At 43.5% G+C, this 22,136-nt stretch overlaps 2 protein-coding genes across 8 annotated transcripts in view; one reads left to right on the plus strand and one right to left on the minus strand.

The window, feature by feature from the left end:
* Positions 1 to 1,573: 1,573 nt before the first annotated feature.
* LYRM1 (LYR motif containing 1) lies at positions 1,574 to 21,561 on the minus strand. 4 transcript variants are annotated; one of them, XM_087417093.1, is made up of 4 exons: positions 21,479 to 21,561; positions 7,711 to 7,876; positions 3,323 to 3,415; positions 1,574 to 2,191 (listed from the first exon to the last, which is right to left on the minus strand). In XM_087417093.1, the coding sequence occupies exons 2-4, from the start codon at positions 7,867 to 7,869 to the stop codon at positions 2,075 to 2,077; spliced, it is 369 nt and encodes a 122-aa protein (XP_087273219.1). In that variant the 5' UTR covers positions 7,870 to 7,876; positions 21,479 to 21,561; the 3' UTR covers positions 1,574 to 2,074. The 4 variants fall into 4 exon arrangements, with proteins under 4 accessions (XP_087273219.1, XP_087273217.1, XP_087273218.1 ...); XM_087417091.1 differs by lacking the exon at positions 21,479 to 21,561 and adding an exon at positions 20,584 to 20,825; XM_087417092.1 differs by lacking the exon at positions 21,479 to 21,561 and adding an exon at positions 19,819 to 20,453.
* The window catches only part of DCUN1D3 (defective in cullin neddylation 1 domain containing 3), a 36,870-nt gene continuing 35,875 nt past the window's right edge, over positions 21,142 to 22,136 (plus strand). The window contains exon 1 of one of the 4 annotated variants that reach the window (XM_004442952.3): positions 21,142 to 21,278. The gene's annotated coding sequence lies outside the window, so the exon portion shown is untranslated. Of the gene's footprint in view, positions 21,279 to 21,442; positions 21,598 to 22,136 lie in introns of those variants that run through there. The other 3 variants (XM_014797207.2, XM_014797208.2, XM_087417089.1) reach the window with 3 other exon arrangements.

Below are 22,136 nucleotides of genomic sequence, written 5' to 3' on the forward strand. Positions count from 1 at the left end.
TTAATGTCTCCCACTGGGAAAGAGCAGTATGCTCTTCAGAAATCCTGGTGAGTTAGAGGCTGGAATCCTGGGGCAGAGATGGCCAGCGATCAGCCTGGTGAGAAGCTGCAGGCCCTGCCTATAAATAGCTCAGCAGATGACATCAGACAAACCTTGTTACCAAGCTAGCCCTTGCTCTTGCAAAATCTAGCTGAGTAGTATAGTTTTCAGTCCTTGTCAACATTGGAAGAAAATTTCATTCAAAGAGGAGATGTAGGGAAATAGGTTCTGCCTATAAAAGACCAAAGATGAAGATTTTATAGTCTTGCAGAGAAGATGGAAAAAAAAAAAAAAGCTATTACAAACAAATATAGGTTACATGGAAGGTTTGGTAGGAAATTGACAATTATGTTTTTGTGTAATTGGATACGCATCTTTGCAAAGAAAGCTAGGCATACAAAATTCACATTTAGGTAAGATTCCTGGCACACAGAAGATATTGAGAGGCTAGCTAGCAATTAGATGGACTTCCATCTTGGAGGAGGCTGGGTGGGAAGGTTGCTACACTCAACAGAGTAAGACAAAATTTGTACAGTCAAAATCACCTTGAGTTACTTAGAAAGGGACCATGATGGAGACAGGCAAGCCATGTCTCACTCAGTCCATCACAGCCAGCTTTTCCTTCAATGCAAGAACAGATCACTGTTTCATTGGTTAACTACCAGATGAAGTAGTTGGCTCGAGTTCACAGGCCCTATGTTGCATGAGAAATCCTTAAATGTTAGAACCACCTCTCGGCAGGGAGATGCTTCCACACAAACCAGGTGGAAGGAGAGTGACTGATGGAACAGCAGATTCATGTCTCCCAGTTCAAGCCAGGCTGCGGTATGTGCTCATTGAATGCCCAGCACACCTGCCAGCCCATTTAAATTTCTCTCTTTACCAAAGGCCTTTAGCTGCAATTGTGTTAAATATGCATATGCTATTACTCCACTGATACAGTATTATATTCTCTATGTCATTGCCAAACCCTGCAGTACTTACCCTGAGCATGAAAAAGTAGGCTCCTGCTCACAGGTACCGAGATGGAAACAGTGCTTATTTTGAATGAGAAGATCTGTGTGACAAGGGAATCCTAAATCTACGGACAGGCAGGAAGTTATCAACTGCTGCTGCTGAGGGTCACAAGGCCATTTTGGAAAAGAATACAGAGGGACCAAATTTGATAGATATTTGTTTTTATTGGTGCTGCGCATCCTCTTTGGAGCTAAGAGGGAATGATACTGATGTGCAAATGACTTGCCGTGGGAATCTCACCTGACTCCGCAAATGTAAGGGTGTAAAATCTTCATGTTTTGATCTCTCCTTAGTCCATTTATGTTTAGACATAATTTGAAAGCCAGCTTGGCCCTTGTACTTTCTAATCATGTTAAGGTAAAATACTCATAATGAATGCAGTATGAGTTTCAAGTGAGCCTTTCAGATTCTGAGTGCATCCTAAGTAATCACAGGCTTTAGGATAAAGTAAACATACGCATTTAACTAAGACGTGCTTTTGTGTATGTGTATGTCGGGGGCAGGGATAAGTCTCATATAAAATTCAATAATTATGGTTTATCTGGAGTTTATCTGGAAACTGCAGGGGTCAAAAGACAACAAAACAGAAAAAAAAGCCTACTTTCAGGAAATCTGTAACTTAAAAATATTCTGAGAGTGGTATACAGTTTTATAGTAGTCATGAGAACTTCCAGCAGCTGCTTCAAATCAGCTGGCATGTCTGGTGAATGGCATTCCCATGAAAAGCTCTGTCGTTCTTCAGTCTTCCTCCCACAAATCTTAGTCTTGTTTCCAAATGATGCTTCAGTGAGGATGTAAGGTCCATGACCTCTATGGTTAGTGCCGTCCACTCAGGCAGCAGGACCCTGATAAACTGTAGGGATGTGTGAGCATACATCATGGGGTGAGTACCAATGTTTTGGAGGTTTTTAAGAAGATATTTGAATTTTTGCCCCTAATCAAGGAGAAGGGTTTTGTCATCTGGTTTACATTCAAGAAATAGTGGCTCCTCATTCAGAGAAATATACTTTCTTCTGGGCTAGGAAACCTCATCATGAGACTTGAGATATACTGGTTTGGAAAGTTTCCTCAATTTTTCCTGGCTTCGAAGTCCCCGGCCTCGTAGTGGGATAAGGCCCATTGGAGGCAGATGAATCTGAATAAGAATAAGAATAATGATAATATTAAGAATTATAATCATTGCAGCAGCTTATATTCATTGAGGATTTACTAAGTACCATGCTCTCTGCTAAGCACTAAATCTACACTGACTCATTAATCCTTACACACATTAATCCTCACAATAATCTCATAAGGAATTATTCCAGTATTTATAGGTAAGAAAATAGAAGCTTAGAAATTAAATAACTTGCTCAAGATTATACATTAAGTGGTGGAGCCAAGATTTGAATCCAGATCTGTGTGAGTCCAGAGCTTGTGCTCTTCTTTGCCATATTGCCTGCACAGAGGAAAAAATGGTCACAGACCACACAGTGAGATGAGAATCCAAAGAAGGTGAGAAAAAAAGTGTGTGTACAAAGATGTTCTGTGCTTAGTGGAAAAGTGGGACCAACCTAAATGCCTACTAAAAGGGTACTGGTTAAATTATGGCCCATTCTTACAACAGGATACAACGCAACCATTTAAAAAGATGGAGCAGAGATGTCCAGAAGAGATAAAGTAAAATAAGTAGGCAGTAAACAGTATGCTCAGGATCCCATGTACTTTAAGTAAAGAAAATGTATGTACATGAATATAGGAAAAAAGATTAACGGATATATTACCAAACTATTAGGTTGAGCCAATACAACATAAAATCGCTGTTTTCGTAGGTCAAGAGTAGAATACTGGCAATTTCATATGGTCCAGTCTAACAGCATCACTTCCACGTGGTGAGACTTTTTGGCAATTTGCACTGTCTACCTTATGCATCCCTTTATGTTTGAACTTTATTCTTTTATTACCAACAAACCTGTCTTTTATAACAAGAAAAATAAAAATATTTCCATAAAAAAGGTGAAAGTCAAAAAAGAAAGCTATAAAAATGTGAGCTGGCTTTCCCTTCCATATGTGGGAAAGTTGTACAAGTAGGAGAAATCAGACATTCATTGACATTCTAGTTTGTTGTGATGGGTTGGCGGCATGCAAGGATAGCTTATTTCCAACATGCCTCCCACAGGAGCTCTAGACTTCTTGGCAAACACTAGCCTTCTTGGTACACATTCTTGGAAATAACTGGGTTGACAAGGATAAGTATCCACCATATGTTAACTGGAGTCACACTTACTGGCCTTGGATAAGGAATCTGGTAATGCAGTCCAATTTCAATCCTGGCTGTGCATTCATCTATACACTGTTTAATCAGGTCTGTGTCTGTGAGCTATTAAAAGAGGAAAACAGGTGAGGCTATTAGCATCTTTCTAATGCTACATAAAGTATAGATGTACATTTTCTTAAACTTTTTCAGTTCACCAGCCAGGAAATTAAATATGGATAATTTGAAAAATCAAAAACAATTTAATATAAAATTTACTGTGGATTAAATTTTTAAAAATTATTGAAATAGTAATACAAGCACAAGGTAAAAATGACTCAAATAATACAAAAGGACATAATAAAAAGCGAAGTCTCCCTCTTGCCCCTGTCTCCTAGTTTCTCTTCTCAGAGACAACATTATCCGCAGTTTCCTGTTTGTCCTTTTGGGGACATTCTATGCATATGGAAGCATATATGTACATACTTAGTTTCTTTTTTCTCACACAGAATGATAGCTCACTTTGTTCTCAACCTTGCTTTTTCTACTAACAACTTGAAGCTCCTATATTTACACGTATAGAGCTGCCCCATTCTTTTTAACAGCTGCACAAAATTCCAGCATAAGGCTGTATCATAATTTAACCAATCTTCTACTGAAGGACATTTAGGTTATTTCCAATCTTTTGCCATTATAAACAATTCTATTATGGATTCCTCTAAAAAATTTTTTGGCTCACCTGAAAATATATCTAAAAGATACATTCCTAGAGAGAGAACTGCTGGGTCACAAAGTATATGTTCATGCATTTTTAATTCTCACAGATATTCCCTCTAGATTCAAATTACCGTCTAGGAGATAGCACCAATTTACATTCCCAGGAATATTCTATAAATTACATTCCCACCAACACTGAAGGAGAGTGCTTCTCCACACCCTCCCCATGGTGATCAAACTTTAAAGTAACCCAATTTTAACTTACTTCAGCAATGCTGTCTACAAACCCCCTGAGTAAGATATTGGAGAATGATCCACCTCTTATTTTGAACTGTAAACTGTCTTGCTCATTAGTAAGAGGAAGAAATGACTTTTGAAATTCCAAAATAGTCAAATCATGGTAGTCCAGTTTCAAGTAAAGGAATGAAAAGTTCATTCTGAAAAACAGAAAACCAGGTAGGAGAAGGGAAGAAACACTTTCATTCCGAGGATGGGAAATGAGTCAACACATGGCTCTGCTAAGAGTTTGCAAGTGGGCCTCAAAGCAGAGCTGGGATTGCATCAGCCCCAGATGACACCCACAGTGAAGTCTGGGCCGGCGTGTCTTGGAAATTCCAAGGGCATTCCTGTCCTATGGTACCTCTTGGGGCAGAGGAGAGTTCCAGGAACTGCAATGCACAGAATCACAGCTGAGTCCCTTGGGGCAGAGGCTCAGCTTTCTGACCTCTGGGCTTCTCAGAAGCTATTGTTCTGGGCCAGCCCTGTGGCTTAACGGTTAAGTGCTCGCGCTCTGATGCTGGCAGCCGGGGTTTGATCCCGGGCTTGCACTGACGCACCGCTTCTCTGGCCATGCTGAGGCCGCGTCCCGCATACAGCAACTAGAAGGATGTGCAGCTATGACGTACAACTATTTACTGGGGCTTTGGGGGTAAAAGTAAATGAATAAATAAAATTATAAAAAAAAAAAAAAAGAAGCTATTATTCTAATGTCCACCTTGAGAATAGATTTCCAGGTTCCCATTTGCCCAACAGGATTCAGAGCAACTCATGAGATACCTTTGGATTATTATTAAGCTCTTACAGCAAGTGAGGTTACAAGAAACTACTTATGTCCGCATAAGGAATTGGGGAGGAAGAAGCCCCTGATAAAGATATGGTTAAGGGGGCTGAGGGCTCCTAGGGCTCCAGCTGCCCATCTGAACAAGTTTGGGTTAGAGTTTTCCAAATTCACTCATTCAGAGGCTACCTGCATGATTTTGCCATATCTATATACCATACCACCTATACTAATATTGAACTTTTTCTTTAAATGTACTCTCTCCTAATCACAGAATTTGTGAAATTGTCTGATATTCTGTTTTCTTTCTAATATACGGTAAAACAAGTATATATCTTAAAATTAAAAACCCATGCACCCCCTACCCCACGCCCCCAACAAAATAATCTCACTCATGTACCATCACTGGCACATACACCTCCCTCTGGCTCAGTTGGGCCAATTCAAACAGAGGCAAAGGAAGGATTGATTATTGCCATAACTACAATCCCAAAGGGTCTTGCGCAGTCCTCAGGTGGGTGAGCCTGCAAAGGTTTACTGGGCATGTACTACTATGATATCTTCAGCACCAGGCTGGACACTGTGAGGCCATGGTCCCTGCCTTTGCCTATCAAGGTTATTACCTGGGCAGAACAACAACTCCGACACAGGAAGCTACAGAAAAGGCAGAGTGGTATATAATCAACGAGGGCAATGACTGCTGCAGACTGCTATAGAGGAATTCAGAATAGGAACAATTATGGGGTGGGGTGAGGGCAGAGAAATTGAGGAAGACTTCCTGGAGAAGGTCAATGAAATCAAAGTATTTGTAAATGCTCATTAATTTACTTATAACCACAGGGCAGGGCCCATGTAAGACATTGTCTATGTGCTCGAATAACTGACAATCTGTTTGGGGAGACCACACCAACATAAATGAAACAAACAAGAAGAAAACGAGAATATGACTACTTAGGAGTAGGTGTAGGTCAGTGGTCTCCAAACTTTTTGATCGTCTACTCCTTTCAGTAAAAATTTCTGAGCCCACAGCTCCCATATACGTATTTATACTGATTTATAAATGTAGTAATAAGTTCATTAAATGTACCAATAAGTTCATTATAAATATACACAAAATAGATATTTGTAAAGAATGCAATAACTAAAATAAGTTGCAATATTTTATTTCCATTCCTCAGAGGACTGTTCAAAGACCTCAGAGGGTACATACACTCTGCTGTGGCACACGTGGTCTACACTAGGAGCAGAAAAAGTTTGGAGAAGCTGGAGAAGGCTCAGAAGGGCGGAGAGAAGCTTCACAAGCAGGCTGGCCTTATAAAGCAGGGAGGCTTCAGGGATTCCAAGAAGGGAAAGGTACTGTAGATTGGGAGGGTGTCTTTTGTAGCGCTTATCCCAATTGTAATTTTACATTTCTTTCCATATAACTCTGAAACACCTTTGAGGGACCCTGTCTCAGTTTTGCTCATTTTATATTCCCAATGTCTAGTCTGGTGTTTGGCACGTGGTGGGCACTCAAATATTTGTTGAAGAAAAGAATGAGAGCAAAGAGTTGCCGAGTGGCGACAGGAGCTATGACAGAAATGGGCAAGCTGGGAAGGGGAGGTGTTCCTGTGGAAAGATCAGTTCTGCTTTGGACCATTATGCCTGTGGTTGGGGCCTTCAGGTGGCTGGTGAGAGGCCAAGGCTGGGTATCCAGATATGGGAGCCAGAACCATAAGGTGGTTGCACGCTCCTCAGGCCTCAATGCAGAGGGCTGACATTGGGCTGACATTCAGCAGACCCCTATAGCTGGCAGGAGGGTGTGCGGAGAAGACAGGGCCAAAAAGGAGACAGAGACAGGGGTCAGAGAGGGAAAAGTAAAGAGACTAGACTGTCAGGAAGTTTCATGAAGGGAACAGTGACAGCGTTGAATCCATGAGATCAATGAGAAGGAGGCAGGAAAAGTCAAGAGCTGAAAGCCTCTTTCCATGCTTAGTGCCAGACAGTCTTCCTAAGGAGCTAAGAGCTAATGCTTTATGGTTTGTTGGGATGGGTCAAATCAAGCCTCTTATGAATGGTTTTCGGCTCCCTGGGGTCTGGGTGTGCTGTTCCGTTAAAACTCGCTAAAGGAGGCACTATTTTACCCAATTCTGTGGTCCCAAAGGGCAAACTCAGTCTGCTAGCCAAAGAGGCTTGAGTTCAAAGCTAAGTTATGAGGGGAACCCTGTGTCTTAATCCTATTCTCTTCCCTCTGAATGGTTTATAACTTGGAGGCTTTGAATAACTTCTGAATTGAAAAAGAAAATTTAACTGTGCAGCTCCTGTGGGAGCGGTCGGCAACAGGCCCAGTGTGTAAGGAAGTGCTCCTCTCCTGAAAATTCTCATTGGCCTGACTCGTGTCACCTGGCTCATGGGGTCTTCTGAGGATGCTGAGCCACTTACCAGCTGGACTGAGACCTGAAACAAGCGAGAGAGCAACCCAGGCTGGGCTCTGCTCCCCAGTGGTTGGGCAACCTAGCTAGGCTGTGCCTCTGGCCCCTTCTCGCCCCATGCTCTGTCACTGCGTCTTGTGCTGCTCAGTCCTCTCAATTTTAGGACAAAAAAGAAATGAAAAAACACCACAAGAAATTGTTCTCCTCCTTGCAATCTCCAACTGGGGCCGACTTACATTTTTATTTTTCTGGAACAGCATTCTGGCTTCATTTACTATGTACTGTTTTTCTTTAACAGTGTCTTCCATCTGCCCTGATGCCGCCTGCCATTTCCTCGCAAGCCTGAAAATTCTGCGGTAGAGGCCAAGAACTTCTTGTCGTGTTGCTGTTGTCATCTTCAGTCTCACCAAAATAGAAGAGGGAAAATTTGCATAAAAATTCAATTTGACAGTAGGCAGCTAGGCAGATGTACATTTTTTTAATCAAGCTCTTTAATTAGTCTAGAAATAATTGCTCTTTCTCAACAGATCTGTTTGGTAGCATGGCCAGAACGGCGCTGGAATACCAGCTCTCTCTCAGCTGGTCTTGTGCACCATCCCACAGGTGCCTGTTGTTCAACCATACCAATTGCGATGACAGCCATTTTTACAAACATGGTAAAACCAAAATTCATATTTACTATTCTTTAAACTGGTAAATTCTTTACCAGAACATCTTAGGAATGATGCTTCTAGTGTGTATTCTGGTAAAATTATATCACTAATCTGAGTGCCTAGGAGAAGGCACATTTAGGATAAGTGAATTTTCTAATTAAGTCAGAACTTGCATTTATTGCAGGGGTTGCAAACTCAAGTGCCTCTGGGGCCTGGTAGGTAACAAAATGAGGGAACCTGGCTGGATGGGGACAGTGGCCAACTGGAGAGGAGTACCCTCTTGAAAGGTGACAGTTGCTACTCAGCCCCAGCCAGCTGCTGCCATGTAGAAATGAGGGCCCATGAATGCCAAATTTCTTTTTATTTATTTATTTTTTGTGTGTGTGTGAGGAAGATCAGCCCTGAGCTAACATCCATGCTAATCCTCCTCTTTTTGCTGAGGAAGACTGGCTCTGAGCTAACATCTACTGCCAGTCCTCCTTTTTTTTTTTCTCCCCAAAGCCCCAGTAGCTAGTTGTATGTCATAGCTGCACATCCTTCTAGTTGCTGTATGTGAGACGTGGCCTCAGCATGGCCAGAGAAGCGGTGTGTCGGTGCACCCCGGGGATCTGAACCCAGGCCGCCAGTAGTGGAGCGTGCGCACTTAACCACTAAGCCACAGGGCCGGCCCCAGGAATGCCAGATTTCTTGATAGCTTAACAATAAATAGGTAGCAATCCAGATTTTTAAAATATGAAATCTCAAAAAAGACGCATTCATGGGGCTGGCCAGGTGGTGTAGTGATTGAGTTTGTCCGCTCTGCTTCGGTGGCCCAGGGTTCGCAGGTTTGGATCCCAGGTGCAGACCTATGCACGGCTCATCAAGCCATGCTGTGGCAGGCATCTCACATATAAATTAGAGGAAGATGGGCACAGGTGTTAGCCCACCGCCAATCTTCATCATCAAAAAGAGGAGGATTGGCAACAGATGTTAGCTCAGGGCTAATCTTCCTCACACACAGACACAAAAAGACACATTCAATATTTTTGAAAATATGAGTACCATGAAGGCCAAACAAAATAAGTCTGCAGGCTCAATTCCACCCAGAGATTGCAACCTCTCTTTTTAGTTCATCATAACCTTGTTGAAAATATTTCTGAAAATTGTTGGTCTACTTCCTTGTCCACATAAGAACTGTACAATGAGTATAATAGAAGGTCTTTCTGATTACTGAAGATCTTGTAGCCCCTCTGGGTTTTTACTCCAAAACAGTTTTAATTTCAGAGGACTTGGCTAAATGAGAACCAACCTAAGTATATTCCCTAAAGCTAACTGTATCTTTAAAAATTAAATTCCTGTCATCTTTAAGTTATTTTTATTATGAAATATTTCAGATATACAAAAGATATAGAGAATAATATAATTAACAGCCATATATTCACAATGGACCTTAAAGAATAAATTTATATATAGTTGAAACCCCCACTGTACCCCTTCAAAATCAAATTCTCCTTCATCTCTCCTAGAGATGAAATCCTATCCTGAATTTGTTATTTATCTTTCTCACACATATCTTTACACTTACCATTGTATAGTATTGCTTAGCAAGTTTAAAAATTTTATATATATAAAAGGTACTATGTCCTTCTGCAATTTGTTTTTTTTTTTTTTGAGGAAGATCAGCCCTGAGATAACATCTGCCAATCCTCCTCTTTTTTTGCTGAGGAAGACTGGCCCTGGGCTAACATCCATGCCCATCTTCCTCCACTTTATATGGGACGCCGCCACAGCATGGCTTGCCAAGTGGTCATCAGTGCGCGCCTGGGATCCAAACTGGTGAACCCCGGGCTGCCGCAGCGGAGCGTGCGCACTTAACCCCTTGTGCCACTGGGCCAGCCCCTGCAATTTGCTTTTTTGCTCATATTTGTAATATTCACCCATGTTGTTACATTTAGCTCTAGTTGATACATTCTCAGTACTGCAGTTCTGTCCATTGTGTGAAGATATCCCAATATACTTGTCACTTCTGTTGATGGACATTAGGTGTTTCCTTTTTTTTTCCTACATATGCAAAAACTACTTCTTTACTATTTATGTCTACATTTAAAAGAAATTCAGGGAAGATAGGAAAAAAAGTCCCACTACTGGAGGGTTCTGATTAATCAGAGTTAGGAGAATGAATACTGTACTGTCTGTAACAAAAGGGCAGGCTGGGAAGACAAGGAGGACCGATTTGGTGAGTGAGTAGCAGGGCCAGGCACTGGGACACCTCATTATGAGTCCCGGGCTATCCTCAAACAGGCTCATCAGGATCGGGAAGTAGGCTGCTCATCGCCTTTTGGGAACACAACCCACTCCCAACCCAAGCGGGAGGGGTAGTACATGGAGACTGCACGCTTTAGGGTGGTCCTTCCTGAGCTTGTGAGAATTTGGACAGCTAAAGAATGCAGATGAGAGCTGGAAGGAGGTGTGTTTATCCGGAAATTCTAAGCACCTGCAAGGAATTCGTCTTACAAAGAATTTTTCTTTCGAATATGATTGCCCCTCCTACGTATCCTGACCCTGATGACCTTTCTTGAGCAATGAGGAATGAACCAAGGCTTAACCATTTGATGAAAAGCTTGAAAGCACTACTTCATCCGATTCAAAAGCTAAAAGGGCAAAAGTTATATTCAACACCAATTCTGATGTCCACGATGCTTAAAAGGAATTCATAAAAACCAAAAGAGAACATCATGCTTTGTGGCTAATCGTAATCAAAACCCAGATGAGATGATGACATTTTTCTTGGTAAGGAAACAGGTTTCTGAGTTTCTGGCTCTCCATAAAACTCCATGGTTTCACATGAAAATACGTGAGTCAGTTCCTGTGAAGGGCAGGGAGTCTGTAACTAACTTCTATTAACGATTGCTTCACTTCCCTGTCATTAACAGACAAAACTTCCTTGACTGCATGACACTTGGGGAGGAAAGTGAGGGAGGTCTGGCATATTAAAACAGCAGCAACCTTCTCCAAAGTCTGACTTTAATTGGTTTCCTTCTACTACTCTAAGAACCACAGCTTCAAACTGTAACTGATCACATACCATAATCTGATACACAAGCCCTGCAGTGAGGGTACTCAAGGTAACAAGCAGAACTAACCACTGGTATTTAATAGGACTATTTTCAAAATACTTTAATTAATGTTTAAGTGTTTTGAAAATTAATCCTCAAAGGGAGATGAGTGATGTCTCCCTCTCCCTGTCCACTATCAGGTGACCCAAAAGGAAACCTAAATCCCAAAGATTTCCAGAGAGAAGGGTCTAAAGCTGTATTCCCCATGGTGTACTATTAAGCAGTCTGGCCTATCACTTCCTTCCAAGTCTTGAGAGAAAAGGCAAGTACAGAAAAATGCTTCTTTTGTTCTTTTCTTATGGACTTCTTTTAGTTCTTTGAGGGAATCATGTTCTTTCTTACCTTAGGGGTACATACCCATCTGTTCCCTCTTCCTAGAAGGCTCTCCCCTGACCCCCTCCTGTTTACCTGACCAACCCTTAGTTATCCTTGAGTTCCCAGTGAAAACATGGGTGTCTCAGGAAACCCCCTCCCTCCCCTAACCACATGATCAGGTCTGTCTGTAGATCCTTCCCATGGCTCCTTGTATTTCTTCTTTGTAGCTTATCACTGAGTAATGGTTTGTTAATGTCTGTCTTCCTCCAATAGACTCTAACCTTTGTGAGGACAGTAATCACATCCATCTTATTTATTGCTAAGTTCAAAGCACCTAGCAAGGTACATAATTGGAATTTTGTTTGCTAAAGAAATGAAAATATCTCATGCTACAGAAAGCTTGTGATTCTAGAAACAAAATCGGAAATATAAAAAAACTTTCAAAAGCTCTTTTCCCTTTGGTTTACATTTTTGTCTTTGTTCCTAGGAAGCACTTGTTTAGAAAAAGTGCCTTTTCCTTAAGTGTTTTTCTTCCCATGGATTTAACGCCTTGAAACCAACATTTATTCCCCTAAAACTATCAATGATCTCCCTCTATTGATGCAAGGCCAAGGAGCCCTTTTCCTTCTTCACTAGTATCAGGGGTTCACTTGATGCAGTGGGGTCTGCTGGGATTTTCCCACGGGAGACATCAGGAATATCAAATGGTTTAGAGGACCACAATCAAACTGCGGTCTCAATTGGCCATGAAGTCTATTCTTATAGAATTTTTACAGTTAAAGTTTTATAACTTTTATGCTGAGACTGACATTTCTTCAAACTCTGCTTCATATTACCTCCTTAACCCCAAAAGCCCAGAATGAAGAAAGATAAGAAATACGAAGTGTGCCTGGAAGGAAATGTGACTGGAAACTGGCCTCTTTTTCTTAAAATTGTACCTCACATATAAACACAGTACTGAGATAAAATGAGTTACCAAGCATCTACCATGTGCAGCCTGTGCCACTAAGAAAAGGCTGACAAATGCTGCTGCCAGTGCATTGTGGCCTCTGGTCATAGTTGGGAGAAGTTTCCCCTACAGCAGCTGTCCCAAAGACTGAGTGGGGAAGTGATTTTTGATGTACAATACCAATATTTATTTTCTTAGTTGTGATTCTTTTAATGTGTATTAGAAGAAGAGCCCATCAAACCCAGGATTGAAAGTGATGTCAATTTTATACTGATAGAGAGCTTCCTTTAAGTAAATGTATTATAAAATTTTAAAAGCTGGTTTAAAATATAGGTAAGTAATAGCAAAAATTGTGATGTGGAGTCTGAAAAACAGAAATTTGGAAGGTGCTGCTCTCAGCATCCTGCTGTGTCAGGCCCTGCTGTTTATCCCGGCTGACCTTCCACTTAGAATGCCTCTTTTCTGCCAGCCACCCCAGCCCACCTAGTAGACACCTATTTCTTTTTTTTAATTTTTAATTTTCCCCCCAAAGCCCCAGTAGATAGTTGCATATCACAGCTGCACATCCTTCTAGTTGCTGTACATGGGACACGGCCTCAGCGTGGCCGGAGAAGCAGTGTGTCAGTGCGCGCCCGGGATCCGAACCCGGGCCGCCAGCAGCGGAGCGCGCGCACTTAACCGCTAAGCCACGGGGCCGGCCCTAGACACCTATTTCTGCTCAAGCTTTTCTAGAGCTCCCTTTTCTCTGCTGCTATCATAGCCAGCTGTTGCTCTTTTGCAATTTCATTGTCTTCTTCTCAGAGTCTCCAAATTCCAGGAGGGCAGGGACTGTGTTTTGCTCATTAGAGTAATAATAATAACAGCTATGGTTGCTTTGCATAATAATAACAGCTATGGTTACTCTGTGCAGAGGCTTTGCCAGGTGCTTTACCATATTAACTCCCATAATAATCACAACAATCCTGTAAGGTAGATACTACCATTACCCTGTTTTACGAACGAGGAACCTGATGCAAAGAGAGGTTAAGTAACTTGTGCAAGGTCACACTGCTAGGAGGAGGTGGGGCCAGGATTCAAACCCAGATTGGAGTCAGAGCCCAAACTTTCAACCACTGAACAGGCCACTCAATCTCAGTAACTGTGGCTGAATGGCTGTTGATTGCTTTAAAGAGCTTACCTAATTGTGACAAAGGGAACTAAACAATCCTATTCCCTTCCTACAAGGAGCAAAAGACCATTTTTTTGCACCTTGATATGAATTACAATAACCTTTTTATAAGGTTTCCCATATACCACCTGCATCTCCCCCTCCTCTGCAACTGCCCTTCTTCAATATTGTGTTACACCCTAGCACCCCTAAAGGAGGCTGTGCACTTGGCCAGACTGCTCTGCTCTTCTGATCCCTGCAGCAACCCTGTCCCCAACACTCCAAAGGGAGCTGACATCATAGAAAAGACAGCAGGGCTCATTACAGTACTACCACCCTACGGGCCTTACTCTTTCCTCCCAAGCATCCATCCATCCATCCATTCAACATTTATTCAGTGCCCACCATGTGCCAGGCACGTGCAGTTTTAGGGATAGAGTGATAAGCTGCCATGGTCCCTGCCCTCCTACAGCTTATATTCTAGTGGCAGAGGCAGAGGCAGATGATATACAAGAAAAACGAATGATTTCTGACAGTGATACGTGATCTCAAGGAATGAAACAGTAATACGATGCAAATGAGTAGAGGTGGAGGTTATTTTATTTTGAGTAGTCAATGACATTTGAGCTGAGTCCTGAACAGTGTGAAGGAGCCTATTAATGGGAAGAGTTAAGGGGAAGGTGGTGGAGGGAAGAGGAACAGCAGGAAGAAAGGCTATGAGATGGGAACCAACTTCAATGTTAATGCAGGGAGAGCCTATGGGGCAAGTGAGGCCACAGGTGGGCAGAATCCAGCACAGGCTGAGAGGGTAGGCCTTGGAAAGGAGTTTGGTTTAGTCTAAGAACAGAAGGAAGACATCGGCAGATTTTAAGCAAGTTGGAGTATCACGGTCTGATTTACATCTTTTAAAATCTGCTGGATTTCAAACTATATCCTAAGCAGTTATGATTTTACCAATCTTGCAGATGGTGAAGAGTCTTGCCTAATGCCACCTAATTGACAGAAGAGTTGGGATTAAGAGTCAAAAAAGCAGGATGATTATTTCTCTGACCATAAGCTTTTCCCTGTTTTTATTTTAGAGTCAGTAATGAGGACTCATAACGGGCAGTGATCAATCTCCTAAAAAAAAACACCAAAGCACCACCCACTCACCCTTCCACTCCCTGTTGAGCGCAAGTCTGGGTAGGCTCCAAGAACCCACTCTATACAGCACATCCAGGCCCTTGGTATGTCTAGATTTGTTTTACAGGAGGCCTATGGGAAGATATGCTAGCTCTAGGGGCTTCATCCACTTCACCCTTTTCCCTACTTTTGGAACAATCTCCCCCACCTTTGGAAAGAGCATTACAGCATGAACATTAAGGACTTTAAAGAGCAGAGACGAAAATTCCCTTTCCCCAGATGAAATTTATAGAAGTATGACTCTGGTCTCAGGAATGTCAAAATTCCAAATGTTGGACTCTCATGAGGCTTTCCCTTCTACTGAAGAAGTGTTGCAATATAAACAAGGGACAGAAAAGGCAACAGGAATGAACTGACTTTCAAGCCCCAGGTGGAAGGAAAGACTCCGTCTTTCAAGATCTGCCCCTACGTGGAATTTTTTTTTTCTCTCATTATAACCAATGAATGTAATGTAGTCAAATTTTTCTCCCAACTACTTTATAATTTTTAAGGGGGTGCGGGGGGGGGAAGCAGTGAAGGGGGGAGAGGGTGGAGAATGTGAAACTTGCCCAAGAAAATCATTGTCTTAGTGTTCACTGTTCACCAGTGGTGGCCTGTCCCATGTCCTGCTGCCCTATCTCCTTAGATCTGCAACCCCTTCTTTTTGCCAAATGAAGGCCCCAACTCACACAACTAAAATATTCCTTCTTTGCTTAGCTGCTGATTCTCCTCCTTTGGCTTCCATCACTTTTTGCAGGGTGACTTCGTCTTCACACTGGGACTGGGACAGCATCCTTGCCATGTGTTCCCTGGCTACCTCTAGCATACCCCTATCATAATGTTCCTCCTACTCTATTGTAATTTTCTGTTAAACTTACCTTTCTTCCTCCACTGTGTGTGTTGTGGTGGCGGGGGGAAGAGAAGAGGGTTGGGATTATGTCTCATTCATTACACTACTAGACTTGGCACATAGTTGGAGGTTGAAATATATTAATTGGAAGAATAAATTTACACACACAGAATAGTCACCAGTAATGTCCATTCTCATCCTGAGATATATGTGATGGTATTTGGACCAGGTTTCCTAACTGAAGACCCTAGAGCATTTGCAAACACTAATTAACCCTCACAATGATGTTTTCAAGAGCGGCACTCTGGGTGTCAGGATAAAGAATTGAGGACTCAGTGTTATTTGGGGAGGAGGTCTTATCAGTTCCATCTAGGGCAGTATAAGATACACAGCTATAATGTAACCCTCACTCTTAAGTTCTTTAAAGACCAGTTAGGGTTTGTCCACTGGAATGAAATGATTTACTATGCTTCCGTGAAACTTAGAACCATTAGGAAAATGGGGTTCTCACACTTTTTTTCTTGAAAGACAATCTTTTTGGGGGAATAAACGATTAGGTGTCAAAACCAACCCTGAAAATTAAAGTTTTTGTCATTTGGAAAACCTCTACGGAATTGAAATGCTCTCATAATGACAAAGCAAACAGATTTTCTTACCCTGATAGCAGAGAAGAGAATAACTGTCTTGGTTTTAGGCATTCAAAGTTTTTCCACACGTGTAAGGAAAAGGAGATGTAATACAAACAATGAATTAACGGGCTCTGGAGTGGGCAAACCTGGGTTTGAATCCTAACTTCACCACATTGGGCAAGTTATTAAGCTTCCTGAGCCTCGGTTTCTTAAAATGTAAAACGGTAACAATAGAACCTTCTTCAAAGGTTGAAAGGATTATTTATGAGATAATCCACCTAAATCACTTAGCATCAGGAGTTAACATAGGCAAATGTTACCTGAATAGGAGGAAATAAAGGAGGAACAATTAGGCCTCTTTTATCTATGCTAAGCTTTGTCTGCAGAGGAGGGAAAAGAAATGTGTTGCTTGTTGGCAAATTTACTGCTTTGTGGTAGTAATGGATTTTCCTAAATCTGTTTCCCTCTGATCATTAATAACCCCTGTACAGCAAAGGGCTATTGTTCTTCAGTATGAGTAAATAACCCTGTTGGAGGCACTGCTTATCTTCAGACCACAGCTCATGCTTCTTACTGGAAATACAATGCAGGTGCCAACACCAAAGGCATGACCAGGCTTCCCTTCCTATTTTCCTTCCTTTATCTCTTACCCCTTGCTTATCCTTTGCTGTACTTTTTTCCTAGATCTGTTATACCCCCTACTTTCTCGCATACATCCATATCCTATACGGTATCATCCTTACCCAAATCGAATAACCTTCAAGCTAAACTGTGCCCCACACATCTCTGTCCTCTAGCCTTCCTCGCCTCCATACACACACACACACACACACACCATGGACTTGTTTCCTGTCCTGGCTTCAGTTTTTGGTTACTAGAATCCAAAAAGGGAAGTGTAATGCCACACATTGTTTTGCAGATCTCAGGATATGCTTGTGCGGCGTACTTAATCATACCACAGCTATTCTCTGAAACAGCATCTTTTTACATAGAAAGTGACAATATGGTGTGTCAGAGATAGAGGGCAGGGAGGAGAGGGTAGATGGTATTTTTATTTTACTTAAAGGAAAAGAAATTAGGGGAGGCCCTGTAATATGGGAAATCTTCAGAACACAAGGAAAAACAGAAAATATTGGTGTCTGAAAGACTTCTAAACTATCCCAAACAAGATCATATGAGGCAAGTACACTCATTCTAAATATACCAGCACTGGAGCACTCAAAAGATTATACTTGTCAGGGGAACTCCAATCAGGCTATTGTAACCAAGAGATATACAGCTATCTTTGGAAACCAAGTTTTGGTTCCTCAATTCAAAATAAATGGAAGTATCTGTTTCCTTATCAGCATATAAGAAAAGATAAAGACAAGATAAGGGTCAATCAGAGGTGGTGGGAACCAGTTACCAGAAGTAGGAGGTGGTGTTAGAGGGTGAGGGTGAGGGTGTGTGTGTGTGTGTGCGCACGCGTGTGCGATGGAAACAGATGAAAATTAGGTCAACGCTAATGATCAACTCCAGTCATTCATTCATAACTACCCAGGATTTCAACCCCTCATGGGAACTAGGGAAGTTAGAGAACACAAAACACTTACATTTAAATTAACATTTAAATCCTTCCTTTGTGATAATTTCCTAAGGAACTGCATTAAGAAACTGACAAAAAGGGCTGTAGTTATAACACTAGATACAGCTGCTTTCTAGCACCTGACCCTTGATGGAACCATCTGATAAATAACCTCATTCTGCCCAGGGGTTCCTGCCTTCACGACAGTTTTCAAGTACCCTCCAACTATTGAATAACTATCAAATAAGCAACTTTTCTCATCTGCAGAGGCACTGGAGCTCCTTACTAGACAAAGTTCCTTGAGAGTAGGAGCAGATTGTTCACCTTTATGCATCTGGAATGATTAGCACCCCCAGAACCTTCAAGTTCCTCCAGTCCAGCACTGACTGAAGAATGTTCTTCAATGATGGAAATATTCTATATCTGTGCTGTCCAACAGGGTAGCCACTGGCCACATGTAGCTATTGGGCACTTGAAATATGCTAAGTGCATCTGAGGAACTGCATTTTAAGTTTTTATTTTATTTAAATTTAAACAACTACATGAACAGCACAGCTCTAGACCAAGAATTGCAAATCAAATGCCCAGAGGGGTCAGGCAGGTAGTGGAAGGGAGAGGCCTTTGGCAAACTTGAGCACTGAGCCACAAACAGAGGGGGAAGCAGCTCATTGGCTCCAGTTCACTGTTGCTGTGTAGGAACCTCAGGCTGGTGTTGCCAGATTGTCTCATTTCCAAATGAAGCTGAAAATCTGGATTTTGATGTCCAATTTTTAAATGTTGGCAAGTAAATTTAAAAAATAATTTAAATCACTTTGTGGGCCGAACAATATGTTTGCAGGCAATATCTATTTTGCCAGTTGGCAATCTCTAATCTAGGCCAACTCCTTCAGCTCAAAGAAAAAGGCCTTATCCAAGGCCACTCTGCTGGTCAGTAGCAGATCCAAGATTGAAACTCAGGCCTTCTGATGCTTCTTCTGATGCCCTTTCTAGATTTTATGAGATTGACCATATGTCGATTGTGGTGGCAGTGGCAGTAGCAGCAGGGACAAAAGCCCCTTTGTCAGAAGCTGTGGAAGTCCATGGCTGATATCTTATGAACACAGTGTTCCTACCTAGCTACAACCACATGCTGGGCCCTATGGGCAAGGCTCTGTACCAGGGGCCAGTAGGACACAAAGAAGAAATAGTCCATGGGGGAGCCAGACATACAAACAATTAACAAGCAAAGTCAGACTTGCTATAATGGACACAAACCACCTGCACACAAGTCCAAAAGCATTGACAACCGGGAGAGAGGGAGGGAAGGGACTTGAGCCAGATTTTAGAGGATAGTAGAAACTGGCTAGTGGAGGGTTGAGTCTCACTAATTATGAGGGTGGGTCTCATTATTACAGGATATTAAGGGGGCCTCCTTTTATCTTTGAGGCCTTGTCTGTATAAGTCTCTTTTGCTGGTTTCTCCAATCTCTAAATTTAAAGAGCCCCAAGGAGTTTAGGGGCCTTTCTCTTTATCTACACCTTCTTCTTAGGTGATCTAGGAATAAACTTCTACATTTATTACCTCTATGACTTTTCCTGACTCGTATATCGAACTTCTCGACAACTTCACCTGGATGGTTAATAGACTTATCAAATCTAATATGTTCAAAAGAGAACTTATGATACTCCCTTCTAAACTGTTTTCCCTTAGGAGTCATCATTGGTTGCTCCCTCTCCCATACACTTCACATCCAATTCGGCAGCAGGTCCTGTAAGCTCTACTTCCAAAATACATTCTGAATTTAATTCTCTCCATTTCCAATGAGACGGCAACACTACCATCACCTCTCCCTTGGCCAGTCACTGCAACAGCCTCCTAACAGGTTTGACTACTTCTAGCCCTCTCTATCCAGCAACCAAGAGTGATTTTTTAAAAAATGTAAACCAGAGCAGGTCACTCCCCTTCTTAAAACCCTCTGGTAACATAACAGCCAAACCCTTACCTTGGGCTGGATCAGGCCCTGCCACTTCATTACTGACCACTCTGACCCTTGTTCTTTCTGCTCCAAGCCACCTGGCCTTCGCGCCGTTCCCTTCCTCAGAAGCCTTTCCGTTGGCTTTTTTCTCCACTTAGAAAGCTCATTTCTCTACTTCCCTCTTTTTCTCAGATCTCCGCAAAACCTGGCCTCCTCCGAACAGCCTTACCCGATTTAGAGTGGCCCTCCCCCCAGCTTCTACGACTTCTACGACTTGGGGGCATTTCTCACTGGCTGATATCTTCCTTATTGATTTACTTTTTAACTTTCTCCTGGACTCGAATAAAAAGTCATGGAACAACGCCTCCTTTCGTGGACCAAAGGAATTAAGAAGCTGGTTCTCAATGTCCTAAAAAGTCTCCGTAACCTGTACAGATCTCATTTGGGTCAACCTTCCCCAGCTAGACGCCTCTTGCCCCCGGCATTGCCCCTATTAATCTCCCATTTACATTCCGGGATCCAAAGGATTCAGAAAAGTCTCAGATGGACCCCAAACAGGCATCTCGGCGTCCCCAAACCAGGCCTCCCCTTCCTGGCCCTCGGGCCGCTTCCCTTGGTAGGTTCCCGAGGCCAAAGGCGATGACACCCAGCCGCCCTCGAGAGGCTGGGGTCACACAGGCGCGTCTCCTAGCAACGTCGCACTCCCCCCACCCCCATCCCTGCCCTTGGGGAGCCAACCCCTTCCCCCAGTCTCCCGCGCCAGGAGTCAGCGTCTCCATCCCCTACACTCACTCTGCGTCAGTCCTGCCTTCCCCACCCACAGAAGCGCCGCAGCCCCCAGCGGGCTGGGAGGAGGCGGCGCCCGGAGCCCAGCTGAGCCGCAGTCCACGGAGTTCGGGCAAGGTCCGGTAGGCCAGGCCGGACCAAACCACCGGGCTGACCTCTGTGGGAGCATTAGTCCTGGGTCGGGGGTCTCGAGCCTCCCTCAAACTTAACTCTCGCCCACCCTCCGCCGTATAGCCAACAATGTAGCCAACTTGATCCTCTATTTTCCCTTTACCCCTTTCGCTATCCTTCCCCCCCATTCAAGCCAAAAAAATGGTCTAGTCCAGCTCCTCCTAGCCTTCCCGCCGGGTCGCTAGGTCTTTGCCCTTACTTGGCGACGGCTTCGTACGTGTTTTCGTACGTCGTGACGCAATCTTCCACCCGTTCCCTCCCCGCCCCCTTCTATTCTCCCTCCTGGAGCGGACGGCCTGCGGGGTTACCGGAAGTGATGATGCAGGAGGCGATGGAGGGGGCGGGGCTTCGAGGCGGCCGCCGCCGGTGGGCCGCAGATGAAGAGGAGGCGGCGGCAGTGGTGGAAGAAGAGGCGGAGGCGGCGGGGGTAGGGAGCCTGGAAACGCGAGCGGGGATGGTAGGTGGTTTGGACCCGCCGGGCCGCCGTCGTTTCCAGAAAGGGTTTGACTGGAGGAACCTCTGGAGCAGCTGTGAGTTTGGGGAGGGGGGTGGTGGTTGAGAAAAGGGGGCGCATTGAGAGATGAAGGGGCGGGGGTTGGGTACCTTCGAGAAGGGGGGGGGGTGGAAGGGGAGGAGTGGAAATCAGCTCCTTGTCTGGACTGGTCCCTCTGGAAGAAGAGGCTGTGAGGGGAGCCTGTGGCGTGTCAGCCGCGGGGCTCAGAAAACTTACCTACTGTCCTTGCCACCCCACTGCCAGCACCCCTCAACCCAGGGCCTTGGGATTTGGGGGCCGGAGCTACCCTGGAGGGGTGCAGACTCTGGTCCTATGCCCCGGGTGAGCGTTGTGAGGTAGGAGCCCAAGCGAGAGGTGGTGGGTGAATCTCCAGCTCTCTCCGCCCTCATTTCCCTCCCCACCCCCATCCTTCTCTAATCATTAACAGCCCCGGAATTAAGGGGCTCAGACCTGAAGGCCTTTCTATGCACCTTTGCTATAAACGATAACCATCTGTGCCTGAGGTAATGGGGCTGGAGGCCTTCCTTGTGTCCTGTATAGGAAGTGGGACGGGGTGACAAATGTATTGTTTTCCATTCCGTCTCACCCCTCATCCTCCCTCATGCACACCCCTCCTTTCCACTTTAGTTTTCTGTGGCTAGGTGGTAATCCTGGTGTTTTGTCTTTTTTTTTTTTCTTTTCTTTTCTTTATGGCACTTGGTTTTGGTTACCTCTTTTGAATTTGGTGTTCAGCCTCTATCCCAGATCTTAACTGCAAGCTTTGTAATACTTCAGTTACAGGCTGTGTTACACTGGGAGTACTTCTCAATATCTGGTAGCTCCCGATTGAAATGAGCATTTTCTTCTACGAATACTGGAATTCCAAAGCCCTTGC

Source organism: Ceratotherium simum, chromosome 26 (assembly GCF_057802395.1).
Source record: "Ceratotherium simum simum isolate JZ-2026a chromosome 26, ASM5780239v1, whole genome shotgun sequence".
In the NCBI taxonomy this organism is placed as follows: Eukaryota; Metazoa; Chordata; class Mammalia; order Perissodactyla; family Rhinocerotidae; genus Ceratotherium; species Ceratotherium simum.